Source organism: Xiphophorus hellerii, chromosome 1 (assembly GCF_003331165.1).
Source record: "Xiphophorus hellerii strain 12219 chromosome 1, Xiphophorus_hellerii-4.1, whole genome shotgun sequence".
In the NCBI taxonomy this organism is placed as follows: domain Eukaryota; kingdom Metazoa; phylum Chordata; class Actinopteri; order Cyprinodontiformes; family Poeciliidae; genus Xiphophorus; species Xiphophorus hellerii.
Window position 1 is genome coordinate 20,231,434 of NC_045672.1, and position 19,142 is coordinate 20,250,575.

At 38.4% G+C, this 19,142-nt stretch overlaps 1 protein-coding gene across 1 annotated transcript; it reads right to left on the minus strand.

Moving 5' to 3' along the window:
* Window positions 1-762: 762 nt before the first annotated feature.
* On the minus strand, window positions 763-17,566 carry LOC116728445 (dystroglycan-like). The gene is made up of 3 exons (XM_032576573.1): window positions 17,292-17,566; window positions 7,437-8,003; window positions 763-4,615 (listed from the first exon to the last, which is right to left on the minus strand). Exons 2-3 carry the CDS (start codon window positions 7,857-7,859, stop codon window positions 2,312-2,314), a joined length of 2,727 nt encoding a protein of 908 aa, XP_032432464.1. The 5' UTR covers window positions 7,860-8,003; window positions 17,292-17,566; the 3' UTR covers window positions 763-2,311.
* Window positions 17,567-19,142: the final 1,576 nt, after the last annotated feature.

The window sequence follows — 19,142 nt, forward strand, 5'->3', positions numbered from 1 at the left end:
TTGACTATTGTCCAGCACAGACACCCTATAAATGCAAGGTAAGCCACAAAAGCTCACAAATAGAATAATGTGTGGAAGAATGAAATGTAGTACACACAGAACAGAGAAAATCTGAGACTTTAGAGGATCATAAAGCAAAACCCATTCAGGAGTTTAAGAAGAGGTTGGCAAGGCCTGGACTGTGGATGGAGTTAGAGATTACAGAGCTAACACAAAAGACACATCTGTGAGACTTGTCTTGTGAAAAGCTACTTGTTAACCAAAGATAATGACAGAAGTATCTTACCTGGGCTGAGGAGAAAAGGCATTAGTTGTTCAAAATCCTCTTGTCAGAACACATTTTTGGAAATCAAGGTTTCCGATCTGGGAGGCAGTGTAGGTGCACAGAATGCAGTAAAACACTTTTCCAGTCCACCAGAAAATTTTAAGATAACCTTTAGTTTTCCTCTGTTTTTAGGCTTGATGAGGATGCTTTTTCATTTTCCAACAGGACATAGGACTTCCACACTCAACAAAAAGCAAGAGTACCTGATTTAATAATATGCTTCACTGGTTGTTGGATTTACATTAGAAGTAAAATATCAAAATGAGCAGGAATAAATACTTAAATTATGTGGGGATTACTTTTAAATTATTGAAATAAGTTAACATTCTATTGTACTGTAGCTGTATTTGATTTGACAGACCTCAACAATAAAAATAAATAAATAAATGTTTCTACTTCATACAAGTTTCTTAAATAAAGGAGTCCATACAACATAGGAGGTTTTACAAATAGTATTACATTTTATTAATATATTTTCATAAAACAAGTTTAAGACTGTATCAAAAACTCAGTAAAAACATTAGATTTTTTTTAACCATTGTTCTAATGGTGATATGAACTGTACATAATTCACATATTGTTGTGGTTCCTTTGTTCCCCATCACATTGAGATGATGCTTTATTTTTATTTGTTTTAATGTGATGGGCACGTAAACAATCTTTTCTATCCTCACAAACTATAAAGTTATATTTTTTTTTAATGACTGTGATCATAAATCTAGACATACAATTAAAAAATAAAAATTTCCCACTCGGGGGGGGGGGGCGCCAGTTCCCAACCAGGTTTACTGATAAAACATCAACATTATGGAGTCGTTTTATTTCACAGGCACACAGATATGTACATCCCCTTCTACCCCATGCCTCACCTGAACTGACAACAGGCACCGCACTAGTAGTGCAAACCCTTGTGTCAGAGCAGTAGTATTACAGTACTCTACACCCACCCGCCCCTCACAGATAAAAAAAAAAACTGAATAAAAGACAATGGATCCACCTTATTGACATATATTCTGCCTGCTGTGAATCCCAGCATTCCACAGGCCCCTTTGTTATTGTTGTAGCAACTCCATAAGAATTGCACTGTGTCCACAGACATCACCTTGGCAACAGCAAGCCCAGTTATTTCACAGGCAGCTTTAGTGGCACACATTAAAGAGAGGGAAAATAAATCATGTTTAAGCTACATCTACAACAGGCATGATTACAGTTGCGTCCTTTGTGGTCAAGTACCAGAGGAATCTCAGTCATATGGCAAGTTCAAGGATCTAAAATTCTTGTACGTTCTTATCAGTCAAACACTCAACCATTTCAATTATGCTAAAGACACATAGTGCAAGGTTTAACAAGAATTTGCATAAGTGCAAGGGCTGCATGTTATTATCCAGAGGGAGCTAAGTAAAAGAACAGGGAAGATCAATATCTGATAAACAAATCAATTTATGTGTGAATAAAATGCATCATGCGTTCAATTTGCCATTTTGCTTTTCATCCCCTCAAGAAATAACAAGTGCAAAATCTTACTAAACCTAGCTGAAGGGCAGATAAGAATGATTTAGAACTCATATAGATTAACATCGGGAGGGAGAGCCTCGAGTCTGCTGTCATGGTGACATCGCCACAAAAGGCCCAAAGGACCTCAGTCTTTCCTGCTGCATTATTATTTTCTATACAATAGAAATAGAAGATCATTGAAGATAAAACTGGCTCTTCTCGGCAAAAAACAGACAAAAAAATAAGATGCAAGAAGTCAAAAGCAGATCTGAATTACAGGAAGGAAAAAGAAATACAAATTGTCCTCTATCCGTTTGTCCAGGGACAGTAGCAGAATGTTTTATTCATGATGGTCAGATATATGTTGTTGCTTCCTCTTCTATAAAGTCAAAGCCAGTTCATTGAACACAAGTAAATGTACTCCTGTTGTAGTTTCTGAGAAGCATCCCTAAATCGGACCAGCTTTTCAAACTGAAAGCTCAGATGTGTGCGTTAGGGAGGTACATAGGGAGGTGGTGACCTGTAGGATGTCATGTTCTTGGGGCGTGAGCCTTTTCCCTCAATCGGAACGGTGAAAGGGGGTGGGGGCTGATAAGGTGGAGCATTGGGATCGTCATCCTGGTAGACTGAATACTCCTCCAGCAGATCCTGGTGGAGCAGGGTACTGTGGGGGCCAGCCATGTTGGGGTACTCAGGAGGAGGAAGAGGCGGTTTTTCCTCCTGCAGGATTAGAGGGATGCTGGAGGATGGTGGAGACTTGGAATCATCCAGTTCATCAGCAAATATTATGGGAACGCCCTTCTTTATGAAGGTGGCCTGTTCTTCTATTGTCATTTTCCCTTTGCGCTTCTTGCGATAGCAGACCATTGCAATGATCCCAGCTATAAGCAACAAGGCTGCCACCACAACAGCAGGGATCACTGTGTGGAGGTAAACATCATCACTACTTCTTTGACTTGTACCAGGAGACGGTGTGGCTGTAGGAAGGGCAGGCATTGGCACCTCTCCTGGTGGAATGAATGTGTAGCTCTGACATTTATTGGTACCACGGACTGAGATGCTTATGGGTTTAAATTCAGGCTCCATGGCCTTGATGAAGGCTGGCGAAGGTGTTCCTTGGGAATCTGAGATTCTTTTGGTGAGAGCAGTTATCTGTTCTTTTGGACAGAAATTCTGCTGAATACTATTGTTGGTCCATTCAACCACAATGGATCCTTTAGTGATGCTCCTGAGGGTCACTGTGCTGGTATTTCGGTCCCCCAGGGCATAGGCCAGTTTTTTAGTCAAAAGAATCTTATTGTGAACATTTTCACTTAACGTTTTGGGGTCACCGTGAAAACGAGCAGCAAACACCACTGATGGTTTGTCATTGCTAGTCCAGCGGTTGACTCGAACCTCAAATGCATCCATGATGCTCTTCCCACCCTTATCAGTGGCCAGCATGAAGTATTCATGATCCCCTGCATGTTCCTCATCAGGAAGGCCATACAAAAGCTGGATGCTGCTGTTGAACTGGATCCAGGAGGTTTCACTCACGGCTTCTTTTGGGGTCTTCTTCAGAGTCAAACGCAACTTGTCAGTGGTACCATCTTCTCGGTCATAAAACGCATCCGAAGCAATTTTGACCTCAAAGTACGTGCCAACCCATGCTGTAACTTGATCAATCGGGTTGCGGATTTCTGGGTTTTGATTCAAGTCTGTGGTCAGAGTAAGAGTAGTTGTACGTATGGTTGTTTTAGGAGTGGTGGACTTTGGTTCACGGGGAGCAGGGGTGGACATTCTGGGTTTCTTGGGCTTCTTTGAAGTTTTTGGTTTTTTGCTGGCACCTGGTGGCGTTGGCGAAGCAGTGGGCCCTAAAATTGTCGGTCGAGTCATGGTAGGCATGATTGGAATGGTACTCGTAGTTCCCAACACTCTGGTAGGTTGAGGAGGTCCAAAGACAGGTGTATGAGCTATTTGATCTTTGACCCTCAATGTGGGCTTCACTGGTAAAGGTAAAGGCCCTCGGACAGGGGGAGTAGAGTTGTCTGTTGCTGGGGCAATAGAGGGTGAAGTTGGGGTAGGAACAACACGAGAAAGAGGCTCTTGGTTGACAGTGGGGGGAAGTAGGGATGGCACTGGAGTAGGAGTGTTGTACAACTGACGCCTGATACGTTTCACTACATGGGGCTTTTTGTTGACAATATGCCAGCCAACCACTGGGTAACCCAACCTAGCTGACATTGTCCCATCTTTTGCTGAGGACTGTACACTGCTGATGTCAGGAATGCTGGGCTGATCAAGCGCACATCCAACTTTCCATGACAGCAGGGCTCCATTCTCCACAACTTTCTTTGCATTTCCTGGTCCAGCCATGAAAGCAGACATGTCAAATAAGCGATTGTTTACAACAGGTACAACTCTCATGTGCTCCAGAGGCACATGAGAGAATTTCCTCATCAGTCCTAATAAGCTGACCCTCTGTTCAGCAACCATCTTTGTCAAATCAGCATCCAAGATGACAGTAAGGACTGTGACAGGCTCCTCTGAACCACAGGTGAAAGGCTGCAGGCCACTGATATCAGACTGCAGAGTGAGCAGAGCCGGCTCAGTGTCAGCCCGTTCTTCTGGGTACACTTCAACTGTGAAGACTGTACTGGGATACACTTGGCTACTTGTCCCTTCAGTTATCTGCTCCCCTGACACCAAAATATGATATACACCTTTATCTTGCTCCAGAGCCAATCCTCTTAGAGTGCATCTCTCTTTGTCCCAGTAGAGCCAGGAGGGCAAGGTCTCTCTTCCCATCTCAGTGAGCTTAGAAAAAAAGAGAAAGACTATTAGAATTTTGTACAGCATGAGCAAATCTGATATAAGCCAGGTCTGAAATATAAAAGCATCTAATAACCGTCACCTCACATTTAACATAGTAACAGTTGCAGTTTTATACAAAAAAGAAAAAAAAGTACCCCTCGTACTGCAAATGTATCTTTTATATTAATATTCAGACCCCTTTCCTGTCTTAACGCGTATATATGTTTACAAAGGTATACATGTACTTTTCTTAAAATCTTCACAGAGGTTTTGTTCAAGAATCCAAGATGGGTGTCACATTTTAAGAATTTGGAGATGTCTTATATTAGGGATGGTCAAAGGAGAGAAAATCTGACCAAAATCTAATTGTTTTTGAAAGTGAGGCAAAACTTCCAGATTCACAACACCTTAACTTCACATGTAGCATCTCAAGACAGATAGGATCTCATCCAGCAGGTATAAAATGTGCTTTACTAGTTTTTGTTGCAAGTACAGCATTTGAAAAAAAAAAAAAATAGCAGAGAATGGGAATATATTATCAGGTTTTGTTTGTGTCATGTGGCTCATCATTAATTCTCTGTTGTGGAGTTATCACTTTACTGTCTTTTGTTAATTCGTGTAGCAAATGCTATGGCAGAGGTTACTGAAACTATGATTAACCAGGGCCAAGGTTATCAATTTATATATTTTTTCCCCATTCTTTCCAGCTGCAACAATCATCAACCACGATTTGCTTACACACTTGGAGTGTTAAGTGTTTTATGGAAGATATGTGGGACTTCTCTGATGTTTGTGCCCAAAACTACACCAGTTTTCTGAATCGATATGTTTATCCATTGTTATACGGAGGGAAAATTTATGTAAGCAGAAATTCATCCCAGCTAATATAAATACAGGCTTGAAAACATCTGTCCATGTGTAAATAATATGTTGCACATATATTATCTAGGCTTATATCCATATTGCTTATTGTTACAATAATTGACATTATTTGTCAATAGTGGTTCAGAAGGACTTATATGTCAATATGTTAGAGTGCATCTTTATTTGCCCCAGTAGATGTTCAAAATGACCAACATCTGTCTAAACTAATGTAATGGATTTCTGACAAAAGTCAGAGATTCAGATAATTTTTCTACATTATTACAAAAAAAAAAACAAAAAACAATTACCAGTTGATTTTCCAAACAAAAACAGAACAAATGTTTTAATAACTGAGATTAATGGTTTCATATGAAATGTATGGAATAAATTATCATAAATGAACCATTTAATTCTGTCTGCTGTTTCATGCTGAGCCATCAGCCAACGATGGGGAACTCTGATAAACCACACTGAATTAAAATGAATGTAAAATTGAAATATGTAGGGCAAAAGGAACGCCATCATCTGCCACCATCGCACTCCTTTCATTCCTCTCAGTTTATCAAATCTTGCCAAAGATGAACAAGAAGCAGAGTGAGCCCCTATTCATAATAACTGTGTGAGTCATCACTCATCATTTTGAGTTATTACGCTGTGACAGGATATCATTCTGTATCACCACTCAGGCCAATAATAATCTCATGTCACTCATAAGTCTGACTGGAACAAATTGCAATAGAGTCTGCCTCAATGAGCAGTGATACAGTGATCAAAAATGATGGGATAAATGCTATATAGTGCATTAAATGTTTTTTATAATGACAGAAAACTAGGCAAAATGACAACTATAAGACACAGGAGATAGAAGAGTACAAGGAAACATTTTAGACAAGCACACATTTTCAAAGACCTTTTACATTACTTCCTTGATCTATAATTCAATTGAACTATCAGTTCAGCCTTCTGTAAAGTTTTACAATGATTTCATTTCCACCTAAGAACTAAAAAACCATTTTAGCTACATCTAAATTCATATCTGGTCAATCTTTAGGGATACAGTTGCATCTTAAGTTTAAATATATACACAGATTAATCACCAACAGTGCTACATTTCACATGAAGTTTTGTTAATTTTGATCATTTTGGCTTCACTAATTACTTTATTTGACCAATAAAGTAATTGTTTGCCCATACAGTAACATGTTTTGCCCATATAATGGTCAACTATCTATGTAAGCAACAGTTACACACAGGAGGTGTGGAAGCTAAGTCACTAAGGTCACAGCTAGACATGATGGCTACTTATTGTGTTGCGTTTAGGCAACTTAATGGAAATTTGAGTGAAAGGAAAAACTGCACAAACAGGGATACCTGCAGTCTTGACAGGTAAAGAAAATGTTAATAAATAGTGTGGGCACAACTGTGGCAGCAACCAGTACTTTAAGAGCCACAACACATGTACAAGAAAGGTTGCATTCCTTGATTAAGCCACTCCAGATCCAGAAACAAAGTTTCAAAATCTGGAGGAAGAATGCAGAGGCACTAAAATCCAAGTGACTTCAGGTTCAGTGAAAATTTTCAGTCAGTAATGATTTGTAGAATTATGTCATTTGTCAGAGCATGTGATGCTTCCCGCTTCCTAGTTGGCTGACACTTCTGTTTTTTATTGGTTTAATGTTTTTTAAAGTTTGGATTTTCATTACCCGTAAGTTATGATCATCAAAAGAATAAATATAATAAATTCAGTCAAATGTTTTTAATTGAATGTCACCCTTTTTCATAATATTCAAATTTATTGAGCTACACTTGAATAACAGTTCTTGAAGATGACTTAAAAACAAAGATGCCCACTGCTGTATTAAGTCACGTGATAATTTGCTAACATGTTAGACATCTTGACTGAACACTAGAATTTTTGAGATCATGGGCTTTAGAGACACCAAGATTTAGCTTTACGTACCTGGATGTTGCAGCTTGCATGGTCAGGTCCAGGAGGTACCTTCAATTGGAACACCTGGCCTACGATTGCTGAGGAATCTGGGATGTTTGTGTGGACTCCATTCCCCACAGAAGAATCTGGTATAGCTGTAGGGGGTCCTTCACCAACAGAGGATGCTGCAGCCTGGAGCTCAGACATCACAGAGGACTGCATAGAGGCCTCTAGTTCCACAGATATCATGTCCACCAGTGTTTCTTGCTGATCTGGCATGGCGCCATGGGCCAGAGTAGCCAGAAGCCATATTACAACAGGGAGAGTCCTGCATGAAGGAAACCTGCTCCTCCCCGCATCCCTGCAGCTCATGTCTCTATATAGTATATAGTGCATATCAAGAGGCCTTTGGGCTGCACAGCAGATGTCTGTGAACCACCAAGAAGGCCACATGCACTGAAGTCTCTTCAATGATATGCTTATGGGTCAGAATCTCTAGTGATTGGCTATGCTCACAAATGCAGCAGTTTCTCTTCGCTGTCCTCTGTGATCCATGAAGATATCTTTGACAGCCTGTCAGACGTCCATGTCAGCCCGCTGCAAGAGATACACACAGAAAAACTGAAGAGTAAACATAAGGAGGAAGCTGCATAGGCACATAAAGCCATCAGTGCAAAAATGCATGAAATTCATTGCTTACATGGCAATCTCTTTATTTAAAATGGCAACATTTAGACTGCATCACATGATGATACAGCAGGACATGATGTAATGTCATCATCTCCTTTTTGACGGCCTGATACCGTATCAGCATCTACAATTTTGTGGCAATTATGTTTTTGTCAAGGAGAGTTGGTTCAAGGAAACTACGAACTTCTTTGAGAAAATGTACTTTGTTTCAAACAGCTAGAGACAACAGTTATTAAACAAATACATTTCTCAGGGAAAGCTATTCACAACTGTTTCAGATTTCACATTTTAACAAAAGTTTGGCAGCAATGACCTTAGACGATAAGTGTTTTTGTTCCAGCATAAAGCACTGTATTGTTGCATTGATTAAAGCTGAGAACCAGAATCTAGGTCAAAGGATTATTTTTGCAAATGCACCCCAATAACACCTCAGAGGAATTATTTGGAGCAAATGTAAAATAAATTTTATAGAAATGTTATAACTTGCCATCTATTCACTAAAACAAAAACAATGGGTCAAAACCCTTTGAGTCCATTAGCTGAGAAGTACACCACGTCTGGGATTTTTTTCTTTCATCTCAGTTTCACCGTCTCTCAATCCCTTTCCCCATCATTTCTTCAACACAGTCCAAAAGAGAAAACAATATTAATTTTACTGAAAAGATTTTGCAACAGTGCAGAACATGTAGGCTGAGAAAACGACACATGAATCATGCAGTTATTTGTGCTCTAAATGTAAAACACAAGAATAAACATTAAAAAACAGGCCATGCACATAAACTGCCTTTAATTCAGACCAAATTATTTGAGTCAGCTGTGGTGAAGCACAGACACATGTAAAAGTTGGACGATCAATGCCCTCCTGTGTTCCAAACATGCAGAGATGGCCATTTAAAACCAATATAAAATACTACAAACAATGTATATTGTAGTTACTGTCTGTGATTCAGATGGTCAAAGTCTTACAACAGAAATCAGAAATAAACATCCAAATTTTTAGTTATTTGTTAAACCAGAAGTTTCCAAACATTTCAGCCTGTAACCGCCATAAAAACACAGAATTATTTTAACTCTATATTTATTTATCTAAAACAGTGACATGATTCATCTTTCTACATCACAATGATTGTGAAAATCATCTTTAGAGCCCTGCCTACCCCACTTGGTGTCTCACGACCCCTATTTTGGAAACCACTGTGTTAGACCACTTATATACTTTACAACTTTATTTTGTAGTTCTTGTTACACTTACAGCAATTCTTCTTAGCTGCAGTCAAGGTTTTTTTCTTCCTCCCTTTCCCCCTACTCAGTTAAAGTTTTAATTAGGCAAACCTCAGGCCTGGAATTAAAGTCTTGCTGCTCTGACCTTGCCAGCTTTAATCCTGTAGCACTCAAATGGGCAGAGGAGGGTCAGCCATTTGCCTAGAATCACAATGTCTGCCTTGGCACAACAGTGTGACATCAAGTGATGCAATTAATGTCTTCGCCTGCTCTAAAATTCCTTAAAGTACAAACCAAACTTTAGGCAAATTTGTGAATAATAAAAAAATTTTAAAAATCAGCTGATCCTCATGAAAATTCTGTGCAACTTTGAACTTCATTCAGTTTTTGACTCAAAGATTTTGCACTGTTATGATTCTTTAACAGAAGCCAAACAAAACCCTCTCAGGTCAATAAGTTTAAACCACAAGAATAAAGCATTACATAAAATTTGGTTTTAAAAGCCATTTGTTTGTACATTAAAACCACAAAAGACATGCACAATTGTAAACTATTATAGCTTAAAATTACCTTAAATTAAAAAACTGGGAACAAAAAAATATATACCTCCAAATAAAAAAGGACACAAATCCAATGAGAAAGCAAAATCCAGATTGATTTTGCTGTTTTACTTACCTTTTTGTAATTTTATTATGCATGTTTCCAAAACATAATTATCCCTCAATTATTCTCAACCCTAACTACTATTAACACTTTAATTGTTATTCCAATTGTTGACAGTCAACATCTCTGGCTCTTAATAGAAAACTTTATCAAGTAAGCAATGTTATCAAGTTCAAGCAATACATAAACCTAGCAGCTCATCAAAGTGCATCTAACAGATTTACAAACTTTCCATACATGGAAGGCATACTAAAAAACAAAACAATTCAGAGGAAGCTATTTTCTACCATTTGCCATCTATTCACTAAAACAAAAAGAACAATGAGTCACAACTCTTCCAGCCCATTAACCAAGCTGAGACATGCACCTCATCTGAGATTTTTTCCCCCCCTTTCATCTCAGACAGTTCATCCTCTCTCTCTCACCCCCTCTACTTCCCCAGCATTTCAACTCAGTCCAAAAAAGAAAACAGTATTCACTTTATTGAAAGATTGTGAAAGAAATTTAAGTGACTGATTCTTTAACAGTGCAGAACATTTAGGCTGGAAAAAAAACACAAAAAAAACGACCATTACATGATGCATGAATCATGTAGTGGTTTGTGGTCTAAATGTAAAACACAAGCATTAACCTGAAAATGGGCCATGTGCCTAAGCTACCTTTAATACAGAGAAAACACTACACATGACCTCAGGTTGTTGCCACACATGTGGAGGAAAGAAGTGGAGGGGCAAATACATCTGAGCATTGAACTATACTCATTTTAACATGAATCTAAACAGTATTTAACAAAAAACAAACAACAACAACAAAAAAACAAACGTAAAAGTTAGGAGGTGTTTATGCGGATTAAAGCTGAAAACGGTTACTGGACTTGTAGGTGAGGTAGAAAATTAGTGTTGTTGATGCTGGCTGCCACTGTTTGGTATTAAACAATGCTACCTATAAACCCTTAAGAGTCACATTTGACATTCAGCTTGATCTATTCAGACTACCTTAAAACTTAAGAGTTCTTGGGAAACTTGAATCTGTTCACTGAAGCCACATTAAGTTAAGCTTCCAGAAACAACAAAGCATCTGAGTGAAACCTTGTCATTACATGAGCTTAGGGCTGGACGATGTGGCTGAAAAACTTATCACTATATAAATGTTTCACATCAGTCAATGGTGATAATTATTGATTAGTTTTTTTTGTTTTAAATATCTGAAAACCTGCTGAGCTGTTGTTGCTGTTATTTTTTATTTTTAAGCAGTTATGAGGCATGGTGACAAAACATGAAACTGCTGCGCAAGTTACTCAACTGGGTGTTGCTAGATAACCAAAGAGTGAGTGAGTTGGTTGATGCCACCAACCTCGCTTAGTTGGCTGCGAGTTTGAGTAGCCTCCTACTCAAACTATTGCAGCAATTTCATCTTAAGATTAAAATGAATTATTGTGATAAAATGACATTTCTGATTCCATCCAACTGTTTCCTTAAAGAGTAATGGAAGAATGTAATCATTAGGCATTGGCTAGTTTTCCGGTACTAGGCAAGAACATGTAACTTTCTCTTTACCATAGAAAAAGCTACAGGCTGTCTGGTGTTTTCCACAGAGTAGAAAGTAGCCGCATTCCCAAGTAGCTGAACTGTTGCTGTTCAGTGCCAGTTAGCTGGCTGAAGAAAGACCCAAAAGTTTTTCCTTACTTAAATGAAAGCCAAATTATTCTATTTGGACATATTTCCAGCCCAGGAAACACTAGGTAGTCATTATTTATAGGTAGAGGAGTCAATACCAATTATTAAAAAAAAACAGTATTATAATAAATGACTTAAATTCCAATAGTCAATACATTATTTTATTAGCAAAATTGTTTTTCATCATAAAAAAAAAACATGTTTACATTCTTGTTTTAAATTTTTGTGATAATATTGCAATACTGTAAAATAGCTTTTTTTTTTTTACTTTTAAACACATGGTTGTCAAACAGTGAGATTCTCATAGCAGCCATGTCTAGTAAACAATTATACAAAAATTTCTGCCTCAGGTTAAATGACTACAAGTACAAACCACCGCAGTGAGGAAATGGCTTCATGCAAGTTTTTACAATACTTTTAGTAAATTACTCATTTAATGAGATTGCTACTCTACAAGTAACAAGTTTGTTGAGTCTATGCTAAGGCACAACACTGGTTGTTAATTTTAGAACTGTGTTATCTCAAATTTATGTTTTTTTTTTTTTTTTTTTTTTCTAAGTGAAGCCTTTATACTGTATGTTTGGTAAACTGTGCAAAGATATAGACTTTAGTGTGGGTGATTTGCACCCGGAGGCCGTTACTACTGAGGGCACAAAAGCGTTTTACAACCATCCATGCACTCTGTGGTTCAACAGTAGTTAAAACTCGAAAACCATCAAAAATAATTAGGCCTCCGATGCACAGTGGCACTCAGGGCCAATTGAATTGACGTAGCACATGCAGCAGCCTCTAGATAGAGCATGAGCTGAATAACAAACATATCCACAAGACAAGGTTGCTTTGCAGTTGGATGTTTCCCTTGTGTTGCCCTCTACTCTGTTCAACAAAGTAATGAAATATGTGGGGAGAAAACAGAACAACAAAAAATGTCTTCGCTGACTGAAAACAGAACTTGGCATGGCGATTCCAGAGCAACTCCCTTTACACTGACAACAGTACACTTATAAATCTCAGCTCCATGTCAACAAATTCTGTTGGATATTTACAGGAGTTCAGACACCACTCTAAATCCATTATCAGAAAATTAGCCATTACTGTAGGGCACCATATGTTTAGTGGAGTTTGCTGCTTCTTCTCTGACATGCACAAATTATAATCTTTTTCATGTTACAGGCCACAAATGTTTAACCAAAACAGTAACTAACCATACATTTATGCCAGTAAGCAAAAGTGAATTCAAAGACAAAAATTTTTTTGAAACATTTAAAATATGCCATTATACACTAAATGGGATGTCAAAATCTCCAGTTGTGTTGAGTTTAAAGTTAAATGCTGCCTTTGTCCTTCCCCACAAATCGCTGTCCGCTGCAGGTTACTGAATTAAGAAATGTTACTAAACTTTTCTCCTCCAGTAAAGGTAGATTAGAGTATTTTCAAATATGGAAATATTTTTAATTCCGACAATACCAAAAAAATAAAAATAGTCAAAGTGTGGGCATTAATAGGACCTTTAAAGATGATGCAGGTTTTATATTTGACAAGCAGCATACAATTGCTTATTCTGAATTTTTGCTAGTAGACAAGAAAACTAATTTAAAAAAAACAATCATAAACTGAATTGCTATAATAGCAATAGCCAATAAGTGGGGCAAAAACAATTGTTGCTTTTGTGTTTTGTTTGGTGGAGTATATCTGAGACACACTGTAGTCAGCTCTATACCAACATACATTTGATCGATTGGATTGACTACAATCACCCTTGACACCCACATGATGTACATTTTTGGTAAGAGTGGCAAAGCTCAAATCACTGTAATGAAGTGAAAAAAGAGTGATGTTAATTCTAATCAATATAATTAATTACAATATTCAGCAATAATATTGCAGTTACATGTTTCCTGGTATTGTGCAGGTGTAGTAAATTTAGTGAATAACATTTTAGGACCATGGTTCATGTCTAATATTGATCTTTATTAGTACAGGGGATTGATAATAGATGCAATTCGTCAGCTACACTGCAGATGCCATTTGCAAATCAATCACTTGACAGGTGATTTCACCATTGACTCAGCCATAGCCCTGAAAAGCAGATTCCATTTGGTATTGTGGGTTCCATTCATATATTCTACAACATAACATTTTGGATTATATTAAAAAAAGGGACAACTACAACTAAGTTTGTCAGGATAATAAAATTTGACAAACTTGATACTAAGAAAAACACTCCATATTGTCTTGGATACACGGCAATAACTTTTTGAAGGCACAGAGTTCTTTCTAGTTGAGAGGAAAAAGAAAACATTTCAAATACAACAAGTAAGCATTTAACTTCTTTAATTAGAGTAAAACCAAAAAGTAGGGGACAACTGAGTTCTTGATTAGAAGTGCCACTTCCCAGCCTGGTAAAACAATAGCTCACTCCACAAGTTTTAATATCCTAGTAAGAATGTAATCAGGGTGGAAATTAGCACCCATTGGCCAAATGCGGGTAAAAGTATGAAGTGGCGTGTAAATTGGAGCAATGCACCCGCCACTTTGGCGGGTTGACAATTTGAACAGAAAAAAAAAAAAGATGCATTCAGTTTGAACTTCTGACATCTTCTTTATTATCATCGTAGGATGATGATGAGAAAGACGTGACCAGGGACAGACTGAGGAAGAGTTCAGATTAGCTGCTGCTGCACGGTAAGAAGGAGTCAAAATGTTTATGAAGAAAAAGTTTCATGAAGGCAGGTGTGTGAGAGGGGGAAGCTAACACTAAGCTCCAGGTAGTCAGAAAAACTCTGGAGTAACACAAGAATGATGTTGGCCCGTGGAATTAATAATGAACACGTTCTGAGATATTTTAGTAATAATTGTTAATTTCAACAGAAAATGCAATAAGTAAGGGAAAACAAAACAGTTAGAAAACAGCTATTGATACAATTTAAAAATAACTAGCCACATCTTTAATAAATATTATCCAGGAGAGTTGTTGCCAAAATTTGGAAATGTTCAACATATGATTGCAAGAATATTAGGGTTGTGTAGTTAAAGTTTGCCGTTAGTAATTACTTCAAATTAATTTATTGCACTACAACCCTGTTAAGGTGTCCATGCTTTATGCTAAATTATTCTGTATGTACATCTGTATGGTAAACTTATTGTCAGTAAATTGGTTTTCATAGAGTTAAGAATAAATCATACATTTTCTATAATTTGCTTGTACTGGTGGGGTTTGTAATCAAAAGAAAAAAAAACAGTGGCTGGTGAAATGTCTGAGTGGCCAGAAAACATTTTCTCTACCAGCCACTGTGGCTGGTGGAGAAAATGTTTAATTTCCACCCCTGAATGTAACTGGTTAGCTTACACAATTATTGCCTTTTATTACAATTCTTCATCTTCAGTGTGCCACTCTCTTCTTCCATTTCTATGTAAATTTGCTGTTGATACAAAAGGAACAAAAAGGCTTGTTCTATACTTAAAAACTCTGCTTCAAAAGAAAAATGGATCAGGTACTTGCAAAGCATTTATTACTGTAAAACACAGCTCTGCTCCATGTGGATGTATTTAACAACAACCCTATGCTGTTTTGATGTTACTGCCAATTTTGCATAATAGTATTTCCTTTAGTGATCAACAGCGGGTGCCTACCTTTTCCTGCTTTGTCAGATTCAGTCTGGCTCCATCATAACCTGTATTATCGTTTGTCTCATTAGCCTCCATTGCCTTTGTAACTAAGGAGTAAATGTCTATGCACTGGTTTGTTTCGTTGCTTCACTGTTTAGTAGCCAACAACTGATGAACATTTCCCTGCGTTGATTTGATTTGTACAACAGAGCCCTGTATGGTGAACATCTTCCCACCTGGGAAGCACATCTTGACAGGAAAGTTTACACCGACAAAACACAGTCACCGTGTCCTTCTCGCTGATATTCTAACAGATAGGATTATCTATCTGTTGCAGATACTGGAGCTTTTAGATGCCGTCAAAGATCAGCTTTGCAGTATTAGTGCAACTAGCATATTCAGTATTAGAATCTCATACAGAAAGACCTCAATAAGTTTTGCGGGGGAGGGGAGGCATCTCAATCCACTCGTCATGCTAGCAGAGTTTAAGACTTTCTGCAGCAGCTCATTTTGTTTTGGTCAGGTGAGCAACTGCATCGAGAAAAGGTTGCTAGAAGAAATGCTACAATTTGGGCAAATGTGAATGGGTAAGTTTATATTGATTTTGACCTTTGAAATCTTTGAATAGGTAATTTTACTAATGTAGATCATCTTTAAAAAATTGTTTGACAACCATAGTTACAAGTAGTTAAATTAAGATACTAACCACTATAAAAGGCATCAAAGATCCTTTGAATATCTATTCAAAAGTAGCTAGTCAACTTAATCAGTAACTAGACACTAGATCTAGGGATGATTTACAACTTCTTTTAACAACTGCTTTAACAAAAAGCCCTTTTCAAAATGTTGTTACTCATACATGACAAAAAGCAGCACAAAAGAGGCACAAGACGACCTCAAAGAGTCTCCAAACGACTTTCAAAACTCTCTATTTACTCAAAAAGAATAAACAGATTAACGGAGATAATTAGGTAAAGACTCTAATATAGATGATGTACAAAAAGTTACAGGAAAACCGATTAACAGATTTACACACAACAGGCTGATTCAAACTATCTCAACAAGAACAGATGTTACATTAGATTTCTTGCGTGTGTTATAGGGACTGAGTGGGAGGCCTTTTTACAAGTCTGTGTGGCCGCTGGCTCATAATCCTTTCGTGTCAATTATAAATCCAACTAATCAATCCTTCCAACATCAGCAGCGACACTGTTCCTGCGGTTAGACGGAGGAGGAAAAAAAATCTCGTTTAGTAGGCATGCGAAAAGGCAAACACTGTCATTATCAACATGATTAAGTGTTGCAGAATAGCGGTTTTGTGTTGCAAACTGCAGGTAAAGCTAGCGTTAGCTCAGTAACTAGGCATTAGCTCCTGGGCCCCGCTTCAAGTGGACCCAGTGGAGGAGGCCTTTGGAAATCGCAACGCCGCCTACGACGTTCAACCTTGATAAATCATTTCTCAGTATATACCAGGGAAACTCTCGATAAGTCGGGCCAACTTCTCTCTAAAACTGCGGAAAGATTTAAATTGGCTAATTTAGTAAGCGGCTAGATGAGTTATCCCACGTCCTTCCGTCCGAGGCGCAGAGATGCACCTGTTTTATTCTAGGCGGAAACTAGCAGCGACTTGCTGCTGGGGCATTCGCCTCAGAAACACAAAGCTGTGTCAAAAACACTGCAGCTCCCTTTATCCAGGTCAGGCTGCATTGCTGAATCAGGTTTTAACAAAAGCTTCACTGAAAGCAGCAACCTGAACAAGGCAGAGTTATTGTGAGTCAGCTCACTTTCAAACACCAAAGTGGGATAAGGAGCGGACTGGGCAGAGATTTAACTACCGAGGGGGGGGCTAACTAACAGGCTAACGCAAATATAATATATCAATACAAACGCAGCCTTTTGCACGTCCCGTCAGCGACCTGGAGTCCCCGCTAATCTTGCACATGAGTCCGGTGTGCACACAGAAGGAAGACGAAATCCTATTCAAAAGTATAACACAAGAGCAACAGAGTCCATATTTCAAACTGACCTTGTTAGCGAGCTAACGTTAGCTAACTCGCGGCGTAATGTCTCCTCTTCTACCCGGAGAGAGCCGCGAAGTCTTCCCAAATGCCATTAAACACGGGCTGTTCCCCTCAGCGACGCAGGCAGTTGTTATTAAGCTCGTAGAGAAACCCGTTCAGGAAGAAAAATACGTCCATCTGGTTAGGTTAAGCCTACAGATAATTTTCAGCTGTATATAGTGGTGGTGACGGTAGCTTCCCCTCCCTCCACCGCCGCCGCGCTCCTTCTCTCTGTCCGCTTCACATACAGGTCTACAGGTTGAGGCCAGTCCTGTTAGCAGCCTGACTCCGCCTTCTTTTTATCCGAACAGGAGCAGGTGAAAACATCACAACTGTAAGCACTCACCTCGTAATTATACTGTACTATGCTTAATTATGGTGCTAGAGCATCATTGTGTGTGTGTGTGTGTGTGGTTTTTTTTATATTCCCACCTTGAGTGACCTAAAAACCTAATCCAAGTATGCTCCTTTGTCTGCAGAGCTCCTCCCAGGAAACCTTGACAAATCCAGGCAGGTAAACTATAGAAAGGATGTGTACATGCAGTCTATTTGCAACCCTTTTCCTCCTCCTTTATACTTGCTGCATATTTATATTCAAATCAGTCAGAGCCAGCCCAAGATTTTATGGGGCCCTTGACACAATTTGATTTTGTGACTCACCTAGATTAACTTCTTGTCAACCAGCTTCTAGAGCCAAACCAATCCTGCTTATTTGGCCTTGTGTTTTCTGTTTTGTACATGTTCTGACCACCGTTTGTTTTACAGTTTGCAACCAAGATGCACCAAGACATTGGAGATCTTCTGTAAGTCTGCTGAGTGTCATCTCTTCTGCCATCATCTGTTGGGGTAGCAGCATCAGAACCAGGCCTAAAAACACTCCACAACCTGATAAAGAAGGATAATTTTCTTCTGGGGACTACCGTGGAACCTCTGGAGATTATGGTGCAAGTAGAATTTTATACAAAATCAAGAAAATTATGAACAACCCTCATCTTCCTCTTTATGAAACTGTTACAGAAAAACAGAATCAGTCAGAGGCCTCTTCAAATTTGTTGTAATACAGGTCGCTACTTGAGAACTTCCTGCCCACAGCCATCACCATCTACAATAACCCTTTAATTAAATGAGTTGCAACAACTTTTCTTGGTCCCTTTGGGATCAATAAAATATTTTTGAATTGAATTGAATTTGAATATTTTACCCAGGGATACATTGACGTGTGACAGGAGGAAGCTGGAATCAAACATTCTAATTGCAAAACTCTACCACTGAGCCGCAGTTTATTACTTCAGTGTATTGTTAACCCAGGCAATTGCATCAAGTTACTGACTTGCAGCCTTTAGTCCTCCTGGATGAGCATGTGGCAACAGAGGACAGTTGATTGCGGTGAATCATTAACTTTGCAGTGACCCCTCTCATGCTTAAGGATGCATGTAGCGACAGCAAAAAGGAAAACCGTCCTTTAACAGGAAGAAACCTCCAGCAGAATCTGGCTCAGTGTGAGTATCCATCTGCCATGACTGGGGGTTTGAGTAGACAAAGCATAAAGACATACATAAAAAAGAAACACAGAAGCACTGATCCATGAGTACATTCAATATTAAAGAAAGAGTAAACAGTTAATGGTTGTTGTGGGTGAGCTCTGCAACTGCAACTGCTCTCTGGCTTCAATCACATGAATGCTGCCTAAAGTGGACATTTTATTTTATATTTTTTTAAAGTTTAAATAATTTCAGATGATAGCAGAAAGTAAACATATCAATATCATATGGCTTATTTTCTAGTTTTAGATGATTTACCTAATGATATAGGTATGT

Bases quoted from the DNA above. Each gene is read 5' to 3' on its own strand.
- LOC116728445 (XM_032576573.1), bottom strand. From the start codon at position 7,859: ATGTGGCCTTCTTGGTGGTTCACAGACATCTGCTGTGCAGCCCAAAGG. The intron at 4,616-7,436 runs GTACGTAAAGCT...TTTTTTTCTAAG, and splicing joins ATGCAAGCTGCAACATCCAG to CTCACTGAGATGGGAAGAGA.